General features: G+C 57.3%; 7 protein-coding genes across 7 annotated transcripts; 2 read left to right on the top strand and 5 right to left on the bottom strand.

The window, feature by feature from the left end:
• Positions 1-190: 190 nt before the first annotated feature.
• B0T26DRAFT_750185 (uncharacterized protein) lies at positions 191-2,166 on the bottom strand (the record flags this gene model as incomplete). Its single annotated transcript, XM_060445194.1, has 3 exons — positions 191-219; positions 289-1,578; positions 1,662-2,166. 3 exons carry the CDS (start codon positions 2,164-2,166, stop codon positions 191-193), a joined length of 1,824 nt encoding a protein of 607 aa, XP_060298761.1.
• Positions 2,167-4,244: 2,078 nt separating this feature from the next.
• Positions 4,245-4,969, top strand: B0T26DRAFT_236731 (uncharacterized protein). Its single transcript, XM_060433920.1, has one exon. It carries the CDS (start codon positions 4,422-4,424, stop codon positions 4,788-4,790), a length of 369 nt encoding a protein of 122 aa, XP_060298760.1. The 5' UTR covers positions 4,245-4,421; the 3' UTR covers positions 4,791-4,969.
• A 614-nt stretch (positions 4,970-5,583) lies between these two features.
• On the bottom strand, positions 5,584-5,983 carry B0T26DRAFT_750184 (ribosomal L29e protein family-domain-containing protein; the record flags this gene model as incomplete). Its single annotated transcript, XM_060445193.1, has 4 exons — positions 5,584-5,619; positions 5,694-5,796; positions 5,866-5,917; positions 5,977-5,983. 4 exons carry the CDS (start codon positions 5,981-5,983, stop codon positions 5,584-5,586), a joined length of 198 nt encoding a protein of 65 aa, XP_060298759.1.
• Positions 5,984-6,482: 499 nt separating this feature from the next.
• Positions 6,483-7,862, bottom strand: B0T26DRAFT_236439 (mitochondrial carrier domain-containing protein). Its single transcript, XM_060433919.1, has 4 exons — positions 7,665-7,862; positions 7,055-7,599; positions 6,763-7,000; positions 6,483-6,703 (listed from the first exon to the last, which is right to left on the bottom strand). The coding sequence occupies exons 1-4, from the start codon at positions 7,766-7,768 to the stop codon at positions 6,583-6,585; spliced, it is 1,008 nt and encodes a 335-aa protein (XP_060298758.1). The 5' UTR covers positions 7,769-7,862; the 3' UTR covers positions 6,483-6,582.
• Positions 7,863-9,280: 1,418 nt separating this feature from the next.
• B0T26DRAFT_750182 (calpain-like protease palB/rim-13) lies at positions 9,281-12,215 on the top strand (the record flags this gene model as incomplete). Its single annotated transcript, XM_060445192.1, has 5 exons — positions 9,281-9,298; positions 9,408-9,763; positions 9,823-10,051; positions 10,117-10,430; positions 10,505-12,215. The coding sequence occupies 5 exons, from the start codon at positions 9,281-9,283 to the stop codon at positions 12,213-12,215; spliced, it is 2,628 nt and encodes an 875-aa protein (XP_060298757.1).
• Positions 12,216-13,728: 1,513 nt separating this feature from the next.
• Positions 13,729-15,611, bottom strand: B0T26DRAFT_674484 (uncharacterized protein; the record flags this gene model as incomplete). The annotated part of the gene is made up of 2 exons (XM_060439717.1): positions 13,729-13,846; positions 13,954-15,611. The coding sequence occupies 2 exons, from the start codon at positions 15,609-15,611 to the stop codon at positions 13,729-13,731; spliced, it is 1,776 nt and encodes a 591-aa protein (XP_060298756.1).
• Positions 15,612-18,057: 2,446 nt separating this feature from the next.
• On the bottom strand, positions 18,058-18,832 carry B0T26DRAFT_236076 (uncharacterized protein). Its single transcript, XM_060433918.1, has one exon. It carries the CDS (start codon positions 18,592-18,594, stop codon positions 18,148-18,150), a length of 447 nt encoding a protein of 148 aa, XP_060298755.1. The 5' UTR covers positions 18,595-18,832; the 3' UTR covers positions 18,058-18,147.
• Between the last annotated feature and the right edge of the window lie 1,538 nt (positions 18,833-20,370).

Below are 20,370 nucleotides of genomic sequence, written 5' to 3'. Positions count from 1 at the left end.
GTAGATTGCTAAGATAGTTACTTTTTCCCACCTATTTCCCAAAACCAAAGCTCCCAGGACCCGAACAAGAGCCTTTTATCAAAGTCGCTCCCAGCTATGCCTGTCCCGTAGCGCCACGTCCCTAGTGTGGCATGTCGCAGCGCAAAGGGGTATCGTTTAGGAGTATCGTTTAGATGATGTACTGTGACTTCTAGGCCAGCTTACCCACGTCCCGAGCCTCTGCCAAAACCAGACACGTTAGCACTTCGAACCTGTTCCGCGGAAGAGATATTCACGCTGCAAACTCACCCTTAACCTGTTCAAAGACCTTCAACATCTTGCGTCTCGCGCCCAGGGCGTTGACCCCGCGGTCCTCCAGCTGCTTGTCATCCAACTCGATGAGGTCCATCCACTTCATGTCTTTCAGATTGTCCGTGTACTTGTGCAGACGGAGACTGCGCAGCCAACTCGGGATGTCCTGCAACAGAGTCGGGTCTGTCGGATCCTCAGGCGGCTTCGAGCTGCCCCTCCGACCACGCGGAGATCGGCCCCGCGTCATGTCCGAGTGGTCCGAGAGATATCCCTCGTGGCCCCCGAGGCCAAACTGAGCCAAATTCACTGGAGCCAGTCCATTATTCAGCAGCTGGGGTCCGCCGTCGTACGCACTCAGAAAGCCGTTAGTCTGAGGAGACGTGAACGGGAAAGCCGCCTGCCCGTAGCTATGCATCGACATTCCCGGCGAGCTGGGCCGCGACCGGTGGTTGGAAAACCCCATGCTCTGCTGCTGCAGAGCTATCATATGGTCCCGGTTCAAAATCTGCCCGTGCTCGTTGATCATGACAACGCCTTGCGGAAGACCCTGGGCGCCAGGTGATAGCGGATTCTGGCCCTGGCCGGGAGCATCGTTGGAGCGAGCGCGTCGGTACTTTCGCACGTCGTCCAGGGCGAATCGGTTGTTGACCGTCGACAGGGCGGCGAGCTTCATGGCCGTAGCATTCGCAACCATATCCGCGTTATTACCCTGGTTCTGGTTGAACGTCGGCACCATGGGCGTGTTCACCATCGACGACCAGTTTCCGCCCGAAGGCCCATAGGGAGACAGAAGGGGCATATCGGACACCGTCTGATCAGTCGTCAACGTCGTGTTCTGTATGTTTGAGTTGCCCGAGATTTGGTGACGCGGCGATCGCAGCGCACCAGCCGACGGCGGTGGCTGCACAAACTGGCCCATGGGAGGCTGGCCCGAAGACGACTTGGGACGCGACACGTCAGCCGGCCCCCATGACAGGGCCGGGCTCTGGATGCTAGAGTCGTCCTTCGGTGCGCTTATCGCCGGAGCCAGGGAGACCATAGAGCCCCTGTTATCTATCAAGCTATTCCGGGTCGACGTGGGAGGGTTGCCAGTTTGCTGAGTAAACTTGGCCTTCTCCGTCGCAATGGCCGCCGCTGCATCTGGGAACATGGCATTAATCGTCGATGTGTCGAGGCCCGAGTGGCGCTTGACGCTCAGGCCAGGGCTCGGGCGGGCGAGGGAGTTGCGAGCCGAGTCGTTGACGTTGAGCTTGGTCATAGCATCATTCAGACGATTCGTCATGGGATCTGAGAGGGTGTCAGCCACATTAGTCTCTGTATCTTTCCTTTATCTCCTTGGGAGGGGGGGAGGGAAGGCCAGGTTAACCAACCCTTGTCAAAGTTGGCCGGCGACAAAACGCCCGACATTGGGTGGCTCTTGCCCATCTGTTGCAGAACCTGGATAAAGAAGCGAATTTGGACCTGAGTGGTCTGCTGTAGGAGCGCATACAGAGCTGCCGTCCGCTCTGCCTCGCTGAGGACTCGGAACCACTGCTCGATGGCGCTCAGCTCGTCCTTGAAGTCCTGGTCGAGCGTTGCCGCAGCCATCTCCTCCAACGTGGTCTCGTACTGGTCAATGTCGGCGATCCATTGCTGGGCGAGCTTATCCTGGGGGTCGAGGTCGGCGTTCCCCTGGCCGTGGGCGGACTGTACCTGGCCGTAAAAGTCGGAGGACGGGCGGATGCGGCTCGAGGCACCCTGGCCCGTGAGGACGCCCATGTCGGCAGAGGCACGCAGGCCCTGGCCGACGCCGACGGCGCGGGACGAAGGGGGCCTCAGCGACGAGATGTTGCCCACCTCGGGGGTGCTGTTACGATTGCTCATAATGTTGGACATGTTGAGCATGGCCGTGGGCCAGAAGGGACAGTCGGGGTCGAGTAGCTGGCTAAGTCGCAGACGTCTTCCAGCGGGAGCTGAGAAAAAAGAACGAGGCGCTCGAGGGCCAAGATTGCCGGGCGCCTGGTGCCGGGGCAAAGATGAAACAGGGCACGCGGCTGTTCGAAGGTTAGCTGATGCCGAGGCGATCTGTGGTCCGTGGCACGCATGCGCGTCCTGTGTTTCGCGACCTTTTTTAAGGACTCGATATTATGCCGACACAAAGGAAGGCAGATGGAAGGGGAAAGGAAGGCAAAAAGGAGCTATAAACCGGGCTATCAAACGTACTTCCAGTGCAGAGCAGACAATACGAGATGTGTACGAAATTATACGGTCTGGGTTATTATTGTAGAAATAGGTATTTCCTTTTATCGTTTTTTTTCTTTCTTCTTCCTTATTCCTGTATGGTCAAGGCTTTCGAAGCCGGACGCAGGAAGAGGCGATGAAAAAGGGCGCGAGGTTTTCGAAAACTCCTGCAGTAACCGGCTGGCCTCAAAGGAGAGAGAGAGAGAGTCGAAAAGGGTCGCGATTAGATGTGTCAGCGAGCACGAGCTTCTGTGGTAAAAGGGAAAAAAGGATTCCGAGTCAGCAAATAAAAAGGTTGCAAGCAAGCCTTGTAGGGAGATCAGGTAAGGTAGGGGGGTAGGTAGGTGGAGGGTGCTGTGATGGATGTGATGCACGTCTGCGGGGTGTGTGAATTGAATGCGACGCGCACTCGCTTGAGTGCTGCCGGCCCTGTTGCGTGCGTGCTCGCGGTTCCCAGTTACAAGTGATGCGGTGCGGTGCGGTGCGGTGCGGCCTCCGTGCAACCCAAATCGCCGAAAGAGCGCGAGGGTTGAAACTAGAGAAACACAAAGCCGCAGCAAAAGCCGCAGTAAAAGCCGCTGAATGTAAGAACGGGGTCGCAGCAGCAGCGGCGGCAGCAGTCCAGACACCCGACGCAAGACGCACAACCACGAGGAAACGAGACCCCGAAAGGCAACCCAAAGGAGAACAAAAGAGACTCGACCCCCCGCCCCGCACAACTCTCGGCAAGGGCCGCCTCGAAAATCAACCTCCAGCTCCAACAACGGTTTTGCGAACAAAGGATGGAGTAAGGCGGTAGGTTTCTTCCCATTGGCAACGGCGGCAGGCCCCAGCGCGAAAAAAGTCGGGAACGGACGGGGAGAATAGGTAGAGCCTCGCGGGAGGTATCGATCGACGGCGGACTGTTGGAGATGACCCACCCATTAAATAAGCAGCAAATTTGGCGGCCGCCCTCTTGGGTCTCAAAAAATCCGAAAAAGCTGAAGTGAACGAGGTTCAAAGACGGGAACGGGAGATATGAGAGATGCGATGTGATGCGATGCGCGCGCTCTCTCTCCAACCTGAACCAGCAGCGATGATGGGTTCTCGCTGAAGGAACGACGACGTCGACACGGCAGGCAGGCAGCACAGGTCGGAAAGGGGGGGGGGAGGCAAGGAAGGCGGTCGGTCGGTCGGGTTGGAGAAGGGCCCAAGAATGGATTAAAAAGGCACGGCGGTGGTCGCAAGCTGAACTTAACAGCTGGAGACCCAAGTAGGTCTCTTCTAGTGGGCTATCGAAGCGGGCCCGGAGTTTGTTCTAACGGGGGCCCGAAATCAGTGTGTGGAAAAAGGAGGCCAGGCTGCACAGGCAGCGCTAATCACTTCGGTCGGATCTGGTGAAGTGTGACTGCCCTGGAGGTGCGGGTGGGCGGCTGGGCTACTGGACTGGGCTGGCTTCCTTGCTGGAGGGAGGGGAGGGGGCCCCAGAGTGCGCCCAACGGTTTCGCCTTGTATCTTCGGGCGACCACGTTGGGAAACACCAGCAAATCCACCAACGTTACACGGCGGCGTCCCATACACGCATTTATTTACTGAGGCCGCCCCATATCTAGGCCATTACTCAGGACCACAGCCGAGGAGGTGTCGGAGATTTCCATAATAGTGTATATCGTATAAAGGGTATAAGCTTGCCCTTAGCCCCCTTCATCCAAGGCAAAGGTTCTAGCGCCCGACTTGACCTTAGCAGCAAAGTCGTGACACGATCGACCAGAGATTTAAGGGCCCCCGGGCATTGTACCTCGCTTAAACTAAGTGGCTTGTCTTGGTATTCTTCATTGTCGACAAAAAAAACCCGTGGATTAACAGCCGACCTTGAGTGAGCCTAGGAAGGTGAGCCGAGCCTCCCTGCTAGAAACACTCTGCCGCCCCTGATGACGGGCCCTCCTTTGGGGCGGTCGCGAAACAGAGGCGCGGCTCGCTGGTCTGAAGCAACAACAGCACTTTTAGTGGGGTCATCCTCCAGACCCCGCCAGGCGGGGGTGGCACAATTCTCACTAACAGGACTCATGAGACCCTTGATGCATCCCCGAGCGAATCCTTTTGCTCTACTGTTTATCGCGGCATCGGGCCCTCGGCCCTGGGGAAGCACATATCAGACTTTGCTCAAACCGCATTGGATTAGCAATATAAAGGACAGCAGAAAGTGCGTATTGATGAGCAGATATTTAGCAAAGCATCCCCGCTTTCTGCGCCTCTCACCACTGGCCAGAGCGTGGGTCAGTCTGACAACTTGCAATTGATGGGAAACGGGTTGGGCTACTAACCTACCCAGCACACACAGAACAGCCGACGATCGGATGTAGTAACCGTCGTTTAAGACGGCCCTCACCTGGGTCTTGAGATTAGACGCCACCTAGCCACCGGCAACGTTAGAGTATAAGCCAGGAAATAAGAGAACATTAGGTATGTATCAAATTGCTCTAGGAAAGTAAAAGCCCACGCCCACGCCCACGCCAAACTCCCACGCCCCCGTCCATACAAAGACAGATAAATCCTCGGTGGAAATGTTGCCCGGCTTTCATGCACCAATTGATCTTTGGAGGTATAAAGATAAAGGTGTTTGGTAATAGCAAGGCTAGTTTTTTCTTGGCACGAAGAATTATTCCTTCAACAACTGAGCTTGGGAAAGAGCTTGATGTTGTACACACAAATGCCGTCTTCTGGTTCTGAAAATTCTGGGTGAGGGAGCTGGGGAGGCAGCGGGAGAAGTGCCAGGAAGTGATGAGGGCTTTGAAGGGATGAAATGGAGGTCTGGAAGGGGGGAGGGGGCCAAAGGCGATGCGAGGCTATCGCGCGCATCATTCACGTAATGGTCTGGCACAAGGAACCTTCTTTTGCGTTGTCTTTCCGCAGCCGAGAGAAATGCACGCTGGTAAGTCGGCCCCTCGCAGGAGGCAATGCATTCCGTTGGATGACGCCTTAAATAACACCTCGAAAAGCCAGCCCACAGACGGTGCGTGCAGTCGCATCAACCGCGGATTCCTTCGTAAAAGGTCATGTTCAGTGGCTACCCAGCCTGTAAGCAGACCACATTTATGCCGTCTCTCTCTTGCCCTCCTTGAACTCCTTCTGCAAGAATGGGTTAGCCGATTTGATCTCGTTGCGGTGGGGGGTTGTCCGCGCTGGGTTCGGTCGCGGCGTACCAGTGCCTTAGCGGTTCCGTGGAGCGCATGTCTGTGGTTTCTCCGGAACTTGGGGTCTGTTCCGTTGAGAGAAGGGTATCTCGAGGTCTTGGGCTTCTTGATACTGTAGCGCCGTCTGTCAGCGCCTCGATCGAAGAGCAGTGCCAATAGAGGCACTCAGGGACCGTCGTACCCGTTCCGGTGCGCCTTCTTCGCCTGGTTGTGCTGGGACGAGTTCTTGGACTCTGCCGAAATGTCAATTATTGGAACCGGTGAATATCCTAGCAGGAATAGAGCGACATACTGGCCATTGTGAGAAGATGTGCGGCTTCAAATGAAGTCGATGTCCGGTCTGCAAAGCTGGGTGTGAGGTTTTGGCAATGGATTTTATTGCTTGTGCACAAAGGTGGAGGAAATTTCCGGAGCCCTAATTCGGGGGATGTGGCTGCGACGGTCGGTTGGGAGTGGCTCAACTGTGCCGCAAGTGATCTTTTGTGGGGCTGTTGGTTATTGGGCTTGGCCCTTGCAATTGGCACTGGGCATCTGATGTCACCATCCTGGCATCCCCTCCACAAGCCGGCCGGCCGACCGACCAGGCTGCTGATCAGGGCCGCTGAGGAAGCGCGGTCAAGAACTGTAATTCAATTCTTATTTCGTCATTTGAGGCAGATTATACAGCTGACTTCAGTTGCATTCTCTAATTATGCATAATGACTCTCAGATTTATATTCTTTAATTCTACATACAGGAATCCAATGAGACTCGCCATAGTAAAACACAATCGCAGCAATACTGAGAACATCGCACCATGCGCAGCTCTAACCACCTACCTTAGCTTAGCTGTTATCCCAACTCAAGCTCTGGCTTCATATGGCGATAACTCTTGGCGATGGATTATATCATGGTTCTATCATTTGCTTGTCAGAGGCACCACAATCTTCACTGCCGCTGCTGTGGTCGCCGCCCTCGTGAGCTGCCGCGACCGAATGGTCTGAAGATAGCGGATAAAGAGGACGAAATAAAGCTCGACCCTGGTGTGATGGTGTTAGTTACGGGGTTTATAGGCATTTAACATGTCGCCAAAACATACCTCTCCTTGGTCATCATTAGGATGCCCTGAACTAACAGCCCCTTCAAGAGCTGTGGCCCGATGCCCTTGAAGAGGCTAAGAGCGCCTTCGTTCTCGACGATGAACCGCATCACCTCGACGAAGCTCTTAAAAGGCTTGCCTTGCCGGACTGCCGGCGGTCTGGACTGCAAGCCTACCTTGGCCACGATCAAGGGCTGTGTGACGATGGTGGCTAGTGACTTGGACATTGCGCCGAGAACTTGCGAAATATGTCAGCGTCCACATCAGAGCCCATGATAGAAACCAGCCTTACCGAATGCCTCCCACGGTCTCAAGCTCGTCTTCCCTGGAAATATGACGCTCTTTAACCTTTCATAGGCGCCGTATGTGATAGCCGGGTTAACAACCAAAACCAAGCTCGCCTTGAGTCCTCTCCAGAGTCCGGACACGCCATCCTCGCCCTCAATGACCTCACGGGCTGTGTCGAAGATGCCCTTCCTGTCTTCCTTCTTTTGCGTCTGTTGCCGAGTTGTGATGACGGCAACCGGTATTGTGAAGAGCTGAGCAAGCGCGCCAGCGAGAGCACCCAGTGATAGCTCAACGACTGTCCCCGGATTGCCCTGCGCCTTGTTGTGCTTGATATACAGCGCGCGGACAACCGAGTACCAGTAGAAGTAGGCGAAATTCGTTGACGCGACGCCTATCAGCGCGCCGCTCATGCCGCCATAAAGGCCCGAAATGCCCTCGTCGGCGGCAATCCTACTCACGGCGTCCCATGTGGACGAGTAGTGCGGCTCGTCGGAAGCTGCCTTGGATGGGTCGGTCTGCTTCACTTGGACCTGTAGCTTCGTCTTTACGCTGCGCCGGGAAGAAACAAGTAAGCACGGGAAAGCTGCGGACGGGCAGACGGCAGCATCACGTACAGATCCAGCGGGTAAACCAAGGCATTGGCGAAGACTGCACCAGCAGCGCCTGCTGTTGCGCGACCCCAAGGCCCAATCGGGGTCGGTTTTGACTGAACTCCCATGACACTACACTTGACGCCCCGTATAGGACGTGTCGACAAGATGGGCGCGGCTCTGGGAATGGGGGACCACGAGCGCTCTTGGGGATGGAGTCGTGCGTATACGTCGTACCACGGCCGGCTAAAGTCCCCACTGATGACGCCAACACAGGATGCAGCCGTTTTTTTTTTTTGGCGGCGCAGTAACAATAGTCAGGACTCAGATGAGTGCCTATCGTCGGATAAGACGTGAAAACAAATGTCCGGGAACAATTGCATGCATGGGATGGATACGTGATACAGCAAAGAGGCGTCAGCTAGACACCTTAGGTAGGTAGGTAGGTAGGTAGGGAGTTGGGCAGCCAAATCGAGTTTAAGACCGATATGAACAAACACGGGCTTGGAGCGTTCGGCGAAAGTGACCGCAGGACAGCAAGTGGTGATAACCGGAAACGTTAACCTCGGCTGCGAGTTCGGGAATGCGCGTGCGCCGAGGGCCCTGCGTACGGCAAATACAGTGGCGTCCAATGCCCCGCATCCCATCGATCGCCTGGGGCAATCGCCAAGTCGCCATTGTCGGAAGACTGCTGAAAGGGTGACCCAGTGGGGTTGTTACAGGGACAGGCCCGACTGAATCGCCGCAGTGGCTGCCGTGGGGCACAGCAGCGAGAATGGACCGTTGGCCGGCATGGCGAGCCCGTGTCAAGGATCTGGGGTCCGGACTTTTGCGTCATGGGAAATCAACGTCGGACGTCTTTACCTCCTTACTAATGTTAGATTTTGGGAGGAATCTGAAAAGATGTAGACAACGCGCCCAGAATCATAAGAGTTCTTTCCACCGATGGGCTGTCACCTGAGTTGTTCCTTCCCCAGTACTTCGTGCTCAACAGACTCGGACGGCAGGAATGGGTGGCTCTGCTCCGAACCCCCCCCTTCCATTGGCGGATCCGCACCTCATTCCGGCCCTCGACCTCCACAGCTCAGACGACACACGGCCCTCGCTCGCACTCTCTCAAAAACACGGGCAGCCGAGTCATCAGTTCCTCCTGCCTAGTCTAATGCCAGCCGGGTGCACCTTGCCTCCACCTGTTTACGATGTCTCCGTTGTGAACGGAAGCTGCCGAGGAGCGCAGATGCAGCTCAAGCCTCAACACCACCCCGCGCTGGCTCTTGGGCGTCGACGATAGCTCCTTGATCGTGATTCTCTCCCACTCTACACACTCGTCTATTTCTTCTGCTAGTGTCGCCGTCTCGTCGCACGATTACTAGTCCGGGCCTTGTCTATAGTCCGACCAGTTCAAGCCATACGCCGCTGTGATTTCTTTTTCCACTCGGGTCCCGCCTCTACACCATCTTTTTAATAAGCCATTATCAACTACGCAACGTATTTTTAGGTACCTACCATAGGTAATCGCCAATTAGGACTTGCACCGGCACTTGCAGCTGCAAAAAATTAGAGGGACATGCGGACACGTTGAATACTATGCACGCGACAGAGGTAGCTTCCGTTGACTTGCCATTTGTCCCCGACTGCCCATGGAGGCCAGAGCGCTGGTGAGCAACTCCGCTTGGATGGAAGGCCTAAAGCCCAAGACCCGGGGCCTAAGACCCGAGACCCACAGCAATCGCGGCGCAGAAAACGGCCCTCTAACCCCATTACCAGGAATCTGAGCGCCGCCTGGCTTTGGCCCGCGGCGACGAGGCCCTGAAGCACGCCATCGCCGCCGCCGAGCTGTACATGCAGGCCGCCCGAAAGGCCACGACGAACCCAGACCGTGTCCGTCTGAACCGCAAGTGCAGCGACCTCATCGCCCTGGGCGAGCGGCTTAAGGCCAATGCCGCCGCTGCCGCTGCCACCTCCCGTGTTCCCGTGCCCGAGTCAACACGCCTGCTGCCAGCCGCCGAAAAGGCGATCCTGCTCCGTTCCTCGCGCCTGCATGGCAACATTTTTCCCCCTTGGGAAAAGGCCCCTGATCCGAGCTCCTTCTCGGATGCTGACGCGGATGGGGGCGCCTACATGTTCGTGCAACACCTATGTACACACTGTGCCTTGGCTAACTCCTTTTTCCGTGTCAAAGTGACCCCACCTCCTATTCTCTCTCGGCCGACCAGCAGGCCATCTTCGCCGGCTGGCGGCGCCCGGCCGAGATCGCGGCCGAGACTCAAGGCCGAGCATCCACTGGAGATGCCGCCTCCTTCATATCTGGGGGCTCCGAGATAGATCTGGCCCAGGATCTCGCCACCGACTGCTCTGTCGTGGCTAGCCTGTGTGCTGCCGTTCGCCATTTTGGGCGCAAGAAAGGCTCAGTGAGCAGTGCCCATCACTCAGTGTTAGGTATTCACGAGCTCCGTGCTGATCATGTCGGTGATAGTTGCTGCCCTCGCTCATGTACCCCTATAACCACGAGGCGATGCAACCCGCCGTCTCTGAGAACGGCAAATATGTGTTCCGCATGAACTTCAACGGCTGTTGGCGCCAGGTCGTCATCGACGACCGCCTGCCTGTCTCGTCAACCACACGCACTCTGTACGTTGTCGACCGGCGCAACCCCCGGCTTGCCTGGCCGGCCCTGATTGAGAAGGCGTATCTGAAGATCCGCGGAGGCTACGACTTCCCTGGCAGCAACTCGGGCACAGATCTGCACGCCCTCACCGGCTGGATTCCCGAGCAGATCTTCCTCCAGAGGTATGTGGCCCCCGAACAACTGTCAGGGACGGCCATTCAGGGGTGTTTGCTAACAGACAAGGACCGGCCGGCAGTGACGACATTGAGCTTGACGAGATGTGGAATAGAATCAAACCGGCCTACGACCAAGGCAATGTGATCCTCACCCTCGGGACAGGCAAAATGCTACCCGAAGAGGAGGCAGCGCTCGGCCTAGTCAAGGAGCATGACTACGCGGTCCTTGACCTGAAGATGGATTCGCTCAACCGCCTCTTCCTAGTGAAGAACCCGTGGTACGATAGCCTGGTGTGGACCGGCGTCGGATCATCGGCCATTCTTGATGCGCGCGCGAGAGGGCCGTCGTCGGAAAGCAGGACAAACATGTTCTGGATGACGTTTGAGGACGTGATCCAGCATTTTGACTCTCTGTACGTTAACTGGAATCCGGCTCTGTTCAAGTACCGCCAGGACCACCACTTCACGTGGGAGGTACCGGGGAAGACGGAGGAGCTGGTTTTCACACATAACCCGCAGTATAGCGTGCTGCCGTCATCCGGCCGTCCGGTCTGGGTTCTCCTCAGCCGGCACTGGCAGGATGGCGAGCTTGACATACTGCGCGAGCGCAAGGCGGACAAGGATCGCCACGATAGCTCGCTGGCCAATATGTCGAAGCAGCTGGGCTTTGTGTCGCTTGCTCTCTTTGGAACCACGCCTCCGGGCACCCGTGTTCCCCTCGCTGATGGCTACCGCTGCCTGCACCAGGGCCCGTACGTCGACAGCCCAAACACTCTGTTGCGCTTCGAGCCCACACCGGGCTTGGCGCAGACGCTCGTTGTTGCACAGAGCGAGCTACCTCTACCCAAATACTCCTTTACTCTTTCCTTCTTCTCCGACACCCCCTTGACCGCCTCTCCGGCATCGGAGGTGCTGGAACATCAAACCACTGTCTCGGGAGCCTGGACCTGGCGCACGGCAGGCGGCAGCGCTGCCCACGCCAGCTACCTCTCCAACCCGCAGTTTGCAATTACGCTACCTCAGGCAACCCGACTCTCACTCGTGCTCAGCACCGACGTGCCCGATCTTCCCGTGCACGTTGCTGTGCTCTTCTCGGGTGGCGGCCAGCGCGTCACTGCGGTGGCCGGGAGAGACTTACTAGGGTCCAGCGCGGAATACCAACGGGGCTGCACGTCGGCATCGGTTGCCCGCATCGACGCCGGCACTTACACGGTCGTGGCCAGCACGTTTGAGCCCGGCCAGACGGGAAAGTTCTCCCTCCGCGTCTGCGCCGACGTCCCCGTGGCGCTGAAGCCCGTGCTCGCCGATGCCGCTGGCCGCCTGCGCACGCCCGCACCCACCCTGGCCGTGTTTGACGATGGCCAGCAGCGCCTCCGCGCCCGCGTCAACGTCACCCGCCTCACTCGCGCGGGCATTCTCGCGCGCTCCTCCAATCCCAGCGCGAGCTCTGTCGCCCCCGCAGCCCCCTCGGCGATACGCGTCGCCCTAGAGCTCGGCACCGGGCCCCATCGCAGGGTTCTGGTCGTGTCGGGCGACGGCGAGTTTGCCGACGCGTCGCTGGGGCTGCGCACCAGCGATGTAGACGTCGATCCCGAGACGGCTCGCGCACGAGGCGGGCTCTGGCTCGTCGTCGAGCAAATTGGCGGTACTACCGCCAGCAGCAGTAATAGCAGCACCATTGCCGGCAGCAGCGGCCAGCGCTCAAAAAAGGGTGCCCAGATCGAGGTGCTGAGTGACAGCCCGGTGCATCTAGGCGCCTGGGAGCATGTCGAGGAGGAAGATGATTATTAGATTCAAAAGTCTTTGGCTACATTTGCTACCTAACTGGCTCGACATTTCAAGGTTGGCTGTTCGACAGCCTCTTGCCATCTTTTCTTTCCCATTTCTTTTTAGATATCATGGGGTAGTCAAAGAATCCGCCATGGATTGCAATTCACGTATTAGCCATCTAGGTTTAGAGACATGAGAATTGACTTGATGAAGTTATCCCTTTTTCGAACGTCCCAGAATTGGATAAGCTTTTAGTTCTAATTTCTTTTGTTTAACAAAATGACTTGAAGCTGTTGTTGGTGAGGCGGATAAATTTCTACTAGGAGCTTGAGAGAAGCACACACTGTATCCTAGTGGCGTGTGATATCTATTTACCGTAACGGTAAGTAAGTACCTTGGCTTCAAAATTAGACACACTCAGGCACCATAGCAAACTATTGAGGCCAGGGTCTGATAGATCCCCCACTTTGCTCGATGGGACGGACAACTCGATTTACATTGTTAGGTCTCTTTTTGTGTGGCCTGGGATGATTTTTGTCTAAATCAATCGCCTTCCTACCCCAGCATATATAGGTATGTGTCCCTGTTCAGGTGCCAGAATAGGTTGGCTGAGACAGGCAAAGGTCGATCGATTGATATCACGCCACCCCCTTCGCTCCCTCTTTCTCTTGGATACGTAGGAAGGGTTTCTCGGGCCCGGGATCAAACAAACTCCCCCATTCCAAGCCCCAAAAAGGCAAACAAAGAGCACGCACGCTAGAGGGAGGTAGGTTCATAGCACCACCATATGCATGAGAAACCACTTTGACCGTAACGCGCATTGCCTTGCCGGCAGCTTGTCTCGTCTCTTATCGTCCGATTTTCCCATCCGCCTGCCTTCCCACTACCATGACAAGACAGGAAAAGAAAAGGAAAAGAACACACCGCAATATGATTGAAATAAACTGGAAAATTCGAAATTGGTATATGAACGCGTTGCAAACAACAACGCCTCGGACGCCTGCCCTCCAAGTACCCCGCGTCCCCAGCTGTACTGCTTGCCATATGCTTGCAACCCAGGGACTTGTAAAAAAAATATGAAGCTAGACATGAAGACGAAAAATAAATAAAAGAGCAGCCCATGGGGGAGGGGGTTAGCAGTGCCGGGTTTCATACTCAACGCCGGCCGGAGGGAAGGAAGATGGAGAAAAATGCCGACAAGAAAACTCCCCTTGAATCTGGCAAGTCATGATTGCCCGTTAGAATGCCAAAAGGAAGAAAAAATATCAAGAGAAGCAAAAAACAAAAGTGGCGCCAGGCTCCCTCTCTGTTTGGGAAAGAAAGAAAAAAGTGGCGCCAGGCTCCCTCTCTGTTTGGGAAAGAAAGAAAAACAGTATGACTATATACATCCCGTCAGGCAGAAAGAAAATAACGGTAAAGGTGGTATCGCGCCAGTAGGTTGGCTGAAGAAACTATGTGCAGACGAAGCGAAGCGAGGTGAAGAAAAGGTTGTCGGGACGGCATAAAGGGCGTTAATTGGGAGGCGGTTGATGATTTAGCCGGGCCCACCTCTCCGTCTCCGGCCCCGGCTTGGGCCATCCGGCCGTTGGGCAAGGACATCTCGTAATTGAGGGTCGTCCTTGTCTTTATCCACGTGATGGACCCTTACATGCCTGTCACAAAACTCGTTAGACACGGGGTGTCTGGATGACCAGATGAAGCAGTGCACTGGAAAACAATGTACAGTCTGGGAAAACTCGGGGCCTCTGTTTGGGCGTACCTTTGAAGGTTATCAGGTCGAGGATACTTGTGTTCCCTGTCCGGACAGAATGGGCATACATAGCCTGGAGAGTCGTGCACCAGGCCATGCCGAATCATCTCGTTCTTTCGCTTGAAGCCCTTACCACCCTCACTCCGGGTACAACCATGAACGGGGCAATAGTGTGGCCTCGCAGACGAGTGCACGTTTGCGTGCGAGTTCAAGAGATACTGTGTCTGGAACGGGGGCGCAGTGCAGCCGTCAACATTGCACACGTATGAGCCTGACTGGCTGGTAAGGCCCTCAATGCTCATCCTCTCCGAGATTGTTGCTGTCGACGGGTCCGACGTCGGGGGTTCTGCCGAGCTGCTGGGGTAGTCATACGGCTGATGGCCATTTGGCTGGGGATAGAAACCATGCCTGGGGCTTGTGACGGAGGAGGCAAGGGAGTGGTTCGGCGACAGAGGGTCTCGGCGGAAAGTCTCGGCCGGGGAGATGGGAGGGGACGCGTGATGGCTGTGCATTGAGGGCAGACGCGGCAGGCCGGGAGGAGAATGTGGGAAAGCGGGGTGCGGATTCCGCATCCTCTCCTTCTCGGCATGGTAGCTGCTTTCGAGTTGGTTTATATCCCCCAGCGCAGCCGTGAGGGATGGCAGCGGTGTCTGGCCGTTTGTATCAGACCTCGGGGAGTTTAACTGGATGGGTGCCAAGCCCTCGCCGTGGCTGCTCGGAGACAGGCCAGACGCCGACAGGGTAAGGTCCATCTTCAGGGGCACAGGGGTGGAGCCCGAGTCTCGAGGCGAGTAGAAGCTACGGGGGCTGTAGGGCGACGGCACTGCCGGCTGAACGGGCCGCCCATCTTGAGTCGGCTCTATACGCCTCGTGGCTATCTCGAGGGGCGCGGGGGGCGGCGGCGGCGGGGCCTCCTTCATCACGTCATCCTCCGTAACAGGCGGGGTCGGCCCGGCATTCACGGCCTCGGGCGGTGGTGCGGGGTCTAGGCCGGGGGCCGGGTCTGGGGCGGTGACGGCCAGGGCACCGGCAGCCAGGGACTTCAGGTCGAAGGCGCCCATGTCGGGCTGGTCAGGTAGGCCTAGGGTCATAGTGGGTTCCCTAGACTCCCGCGCGCGCGCCTTGTTAGACCGGTCCCCAGCCAGAGCACCAGCAGCCAGGGACTTCAGGTCGAAGGCGCCTATGTCGGGTTGGTCAGGTGGGTCCAGGGGCATGGTGGGTTCCCTGGACTCGCGCCCGCGCGCCTTGTTGGACCGGTCCCCACCCGGTCCGCGGCCGACAATGCGGCTGTTCGGGGGGAAGGTGCTGTCGGACGAGCAGTCAGATTCGCTCAACACGCTCTGGTCTTCGAGCTCCTCGTCAGAGGCGGAGGCCAGGGTGAACTCGGCAGAGTGTTGTGCAATGAGTGGATTTCTGCCTCCGTCAAGCAGTCCGACCAAGACGGCATCGCCCAGACTTGGCTTCACCTTGCGACGATTAGACTTTTTTGCGCCGGGACTGGGAGGAGGACTGACTTTGGGAAAAGGAAGTAAGGGCGGGCTGGGCGACGGCCGCAGGGTTGGACGTAACGGCTCCAGAAACGGGCTGTTCCTGGGGACAACCTCATTAGGATCGTAGTAGTCGCAAGACGTGTCGTGGACGGGATTTGACGCGGCCGTAGCACTCATAATTCGGGGCTTCTAGGCTTCTACGTCGTCGGGGGCTTGGTGGTCTTAGGTCACGGACGGGGGGAGGGGGCGATCGGGAGTCAGTTCGCCATGGATAGCGGGGGTGTGTGCGGGCGGAGAGTCGAGAGAGCGGGCTGGCTGGCAGGCAGGCTACTAGCGGGCCCGAGTCGAGTCGAGCAGCAGCCCTATCCCAGTGCGCCTCGCTCGGTGTGCCGATGGCGCGCCGAGCCTCGTCGTCCGGCAAGGCCGCTGGCGGCAGCAGCAGCGGGAGGCTGCGCGTGCGAGTGGTGCGTGTGCGTGTGCGTGTGCGGGTGCGAGTGCGGGTGCGAGTCCGTCTCGCGTGGCTTGCCCCGGGGCAGCCTTGGTGTCGCACGTCCGACGACGTAGCTTGTCGGTATGCCGAAGGTCAGGGATGACGCGGGCAGCGCGCAGCGATTCCCATGCGCAGGCCAACGGCGGCAGCGGATGAGGGCGGGCATGTACGAGGCTGAGAGCCTCACCACGCAACGCAGCCAAGGAGGGCAGCGAGAGCCGGGTGGGTTGGGGGGGTTTTTGTCTGTCTCGCAGCGAGGCAGGCCAGACGGGAGCTGCTAAAAAGGCCCGAAGAACCTAGGCAGGTAGGTAAGGCGAGAGCGCGGCGCTGGCTAGGTGGATGAAAGAGGAGCGGACGCGGCCTCGTGACCGGTTGATTGAGCGGGGGATGGTAAATTGCGTTGCGCTGCGCTGTGCCGGGAGCAGAAGTTAGGAGAGTGAGGGGGGAAAGAGGCTGGGCGCAGATCCGATGCGGCTCAAGACGCTGCTGACAAGTGACGGCTATGTTTGGATGTTCGGGACGAAGGCAAAACGAAGACCGTTGTGACCGGGGTTGGGATGGCAGGCAGGCAGGGCAGGGTACGATGTACTTGTTGTTGTATGTACTGTATGTATGGACAGTACCGACCAAGTGCAAAAGGACTGGCAAATACCGAGGACCTGAGCTACCCAAGGTAAGGTAGGGTAAGGTAGGGTTGGCTTGGTTTGGTTTGGTATATAAACACCGAAATACCCACACTGCGGCGCGCAGTCTCTTGTAATTCTTTCTCGCAGTCTCTTGTCCAACTTCCAGCCGTAAGGTTCGGACAGTTGTGTGTCGCTCGCAGCCCTCGGTCGTAGTGCCCTGCCTGAGGTGGCTCGCAGTGGTGGAAGTAAAGGTAGTTAGGAGGAAGGTGGAGTGGTCGCAGCCCGTTCGGGAGGGCACAGCAGCTTCCTTCCTTTCGGCTTGTGGTGTGGTGCGGGCGCGCGGGCGAGAGAGGCTGTCCGTCCGCCGGTCGCTGGTGGGGAGACAAGGCGAAGCAGTGTGAGTGGTGGGTGGTGGCAGCGGGCGGGCGACGATTGTTTGGAGGCTCACTGGGTTTAAGCCGCAATGGCAGCCACCAAGACGACGTCCCCCCGGTCGTGTCAGACGCAAGTCCTGGGGGCCGGGGAAGTTGTCAATGCGTCGGCCACCACTCGACGGCTAAGAGTGGAGGCGGGGGCTGAGACGAGTCACTAGAGAGGGGGGGCCCGGGCCTTTGCGGTCGTGGTGTCTGCATCTCCAGACTCCAGATTCCAGAGTGGAGGTAGGTTGTTACCTCGAGCTCTTCAAGAGGAACCTGAGGAACCTAGGTCCATTTGCTAGATTCAAGCTTCCCCAATTTTCACGCTCGGCTAGCTTTTCTAACAACCAGTGCCACAGCTATCTATACCCAGGGTATTTTGCTCGTCTTCCTAGGTATTCAATACGGGATGAAATGCTACGGGCGTGACAGAACGTTGCAGTGCAAGCTCATTGAGCTAGGGGGACAGAACACACCGACCCCAGGAATGCCGCAACCGCTGGTGGGGATCTTCGTCTGCGCTAGTTTACGGAGTAGGGAACGTAGTGTATTATTCGGTGGGGGAGACGGCTAGCTTGTCGCCTGCTTGCTTCGCTTTCACTTTGTCTAGTCTGTCGCGGCTCGCGGGTGGGTTTTTGCTGCCCGCCTGCCCGATAGAATGGTTCTGCGGCTCTTGTCCCGCTTCGTGCGTGCCAGTCTCCAGACCCAGACATGCATGCACAGCTTCGCTTCCCCGACCGAGTCAACCTAGAACAAGACGTCCCGGCCAGCCATGGACTACTATGTAGGAATCTTGGGGGTCAAAGATGCGATAAAGCACGCGGGCTACCTTACGTACATACCACATGTAGTCCGTAGGGCAATCGCTGCATCGACAGTGCGAATGCGCCGTGGTCGTTCTCGAGTGAGTCGAGTCGAGTACCCAGAACACGAGAAGGCGCGGCGGACGGACAGACCGACCCAAGACGACCTACTCACCCGCACCGCGCCCAGGACTTGACCACTTGAGGCGGCGCTGGCTGGCGTGGGGCGCCTTCTAAGCCCCCGCTCGTCTTGTCATCGGGAAAGCGCAACTGCGTAGTCGCTCAACTCGAAGCCCGAGGGACTTCCTGTTGGGGAGGGCGTCCCGCCTCCATCCAATGCCCTCTTCCCCTCTGTTTCTTGCAATGGACCTGAACCTATCAAGCGTAGAGTGCGAGCCAGGAAGGTACGGATACTCTGCTGCCGTTCCCACGCACCTTCCCGCCAGCCTCAACTGCTAGTGCGGCACAGAAACTCAAGGATACACACGCCCTTGAGTGATATTGTACCCTTGCCCCACTGGTCAACAACTGATGACTGAGGTGCGTACACTCGGTCGCATTCGCGGCCTTCCGGGCAGCATAAGGTACCTTACTCAGTCGGTTCCATTCGCCTCGTGGCCGCCAAATGCAACAGCGGTTCATACGATGGGCAGACTGGGGATACCAAGCCAACTGTTTTGTTGGAATTCCACCCAAGGCACACTTGATAGTATGTACGGAGTCCATTTCCCATTCCCCATTCCTCGGCTGGCCCTGTCCACGCCCAAACAGAACTAGGAGTTGGCCTAATAACCCAAGCGGTCGCCGTCGTCGGGCGAGAAGCATCTACTGTTCGGAACGGATACTGTCTGTACACAATGCCTGGCAGTTAATCTGTAGGTACGGTACGGACGTAACTGGAGGGACTCATCTTGCACCACGGCAGCTTCTGCGCAATCTTCATCTTGCGTCACGCGTTAGACGACTGGTGATTTATGATGAAGGGCGCTCCTCCCGCTCCGAATAACACTTACCCTTCCCGAGTGCATCGCATCATCCTCCTGCATGCCGCCGGCCTGCTCCCCTCAATCAATGTCACGGTTGAGGGGGCCAAACCCAGTTATAAGACACGACCAGACAGACGAGCGCAAGATTTGCCGTCCACGGAGCTCTGGAGAGGGGGGGTTGAATATTGGGCTGTTAAAACCCCCCCAAAAAGAGGGGGTTCATTCCAATTTCTCGACCCTGGCTGGCTGGTGCACACCCAACTTCCTTTCTGCTCGCCCTATCGCGGGGGGCGGCTGGTCTGACGAGATGAGTCGATGACCGATGCAGAGGTAGCCAGCCAGCCAGCCAGCCAGCGAACCGAAAAGGCCCCCCCTTACCATGACATTCGCTGTATCCGTATTCCCACGGACAGCCAACAGTCACCGCGAGCCCGGAAACAGAAATTCTTCCTCGCTCACGGAAACACAGGTGTTGCCGATCCTCGAAAGATGTTTCTCAGCTTGGAACCCGGGGTTGTTTGTAACTTGTGGGGCGTCAAGGGCCTTCTCGCCACAAAACGAACAGGAAAACGGACCAAGCGGGCGTCCCGATTTACCAGCAACCCTACGATTCTTTCAAAACGTGCTGTAGTAGCGTTGCGACGAACGGTCACTTCTCACGTCCCTCCCCCGGTTCCCCTGGCAGCGGACAGTTTGGGGCCCTCGAGGACGGCGGCCGCCAAAGCTCTCTCGAAATGGGGCCTGCCCTGCGCAGGGACGGGAAGCTTTCTGGAAACGTCAGCTGCCAGAAGCGCCAAGGCATGGCCCCGATGGGTAAAGTGGGTTGTCGTAGGGTGTGGGGCGAGCGGGCCAAGGCCTGCCGGGGCATTCTCACTGGCTGACTGGGGCAGCCATTGGTGCTAACGCCTCAGCCTCATTCTTGTGCGCCGCATATCATTTACGGGTCCGTCCGCGATCGCGTTGAAGAAATAAGGTATGCACGCATCCATGCCTGAGGTGTCTGAGTAAGACGAGACGGAAAGCTCGCTCGCTCGCTCGCTGTGCAGACGCGCTACAAATCCAGTACGCTGAACAAACCAAGCTTTTCTTTATTGTACCATGTAGATTTCATGCTCGTTCTCGGTTTTGCTTCCAATCGACTTTAGTCGCCCTTCCCCTGGGTAGGTGAGTACGAGGCCGGCTGGTACCCTACCCCGACCGGCCAGTCCCTGAAAACCGGAAATGTGGCGGCTGGGTCGCTCTGAAATTGAGCGCAAAGCCCGATCATGCAGGTCATGCCGTTGAGGACATTCCAGAATCCTATCAGAAGCCGCCTTCCTGGTCTCAAGCAAAAGAAAAAAACGCCGCCCTAGGCGATGATCGCCCCTCTGGGTATCTCGTACCCTGGAAGCGTGCATGCACTACTGATACGATTAGCGACCAGCTGGCAATGGACTGTCAACAATGGAACAGAGGGCCACAAGACGGGCCTGTCTCTCCCCAGCCTCGGCCAACCATTCGATGGTGGCTGCAGAAATTCGCTTCCAAAATCCGTCTTTGGTCAAATGGCAAATCGGTCGGTTAGACAGATGCAGCGGTGAGGCTTTAGAGTGGGGGGAACCTGGAAGGAAAGAGC

Source organism: Lasiosphaeria miniovina, assembly GCF_030549165.1.
Source record: "Lasiosphaeria miniovina strain SMH2392-1A chromosome Unknown B0T26scaffold_3, whole genome shotgun sequence".
Lineage (NCBI taxonomy): Eukaryota > Fungi > Ascomycota > Sordariomycetes > Sordariales > Lasiosphaeriaceae > Lasiosphaeria > Lasiosphaeria miniovina.
Note: the sequence above shows the minus strand (reverse complement) of the source record. Positions and strands in the feature narration are given on the sequence as shown.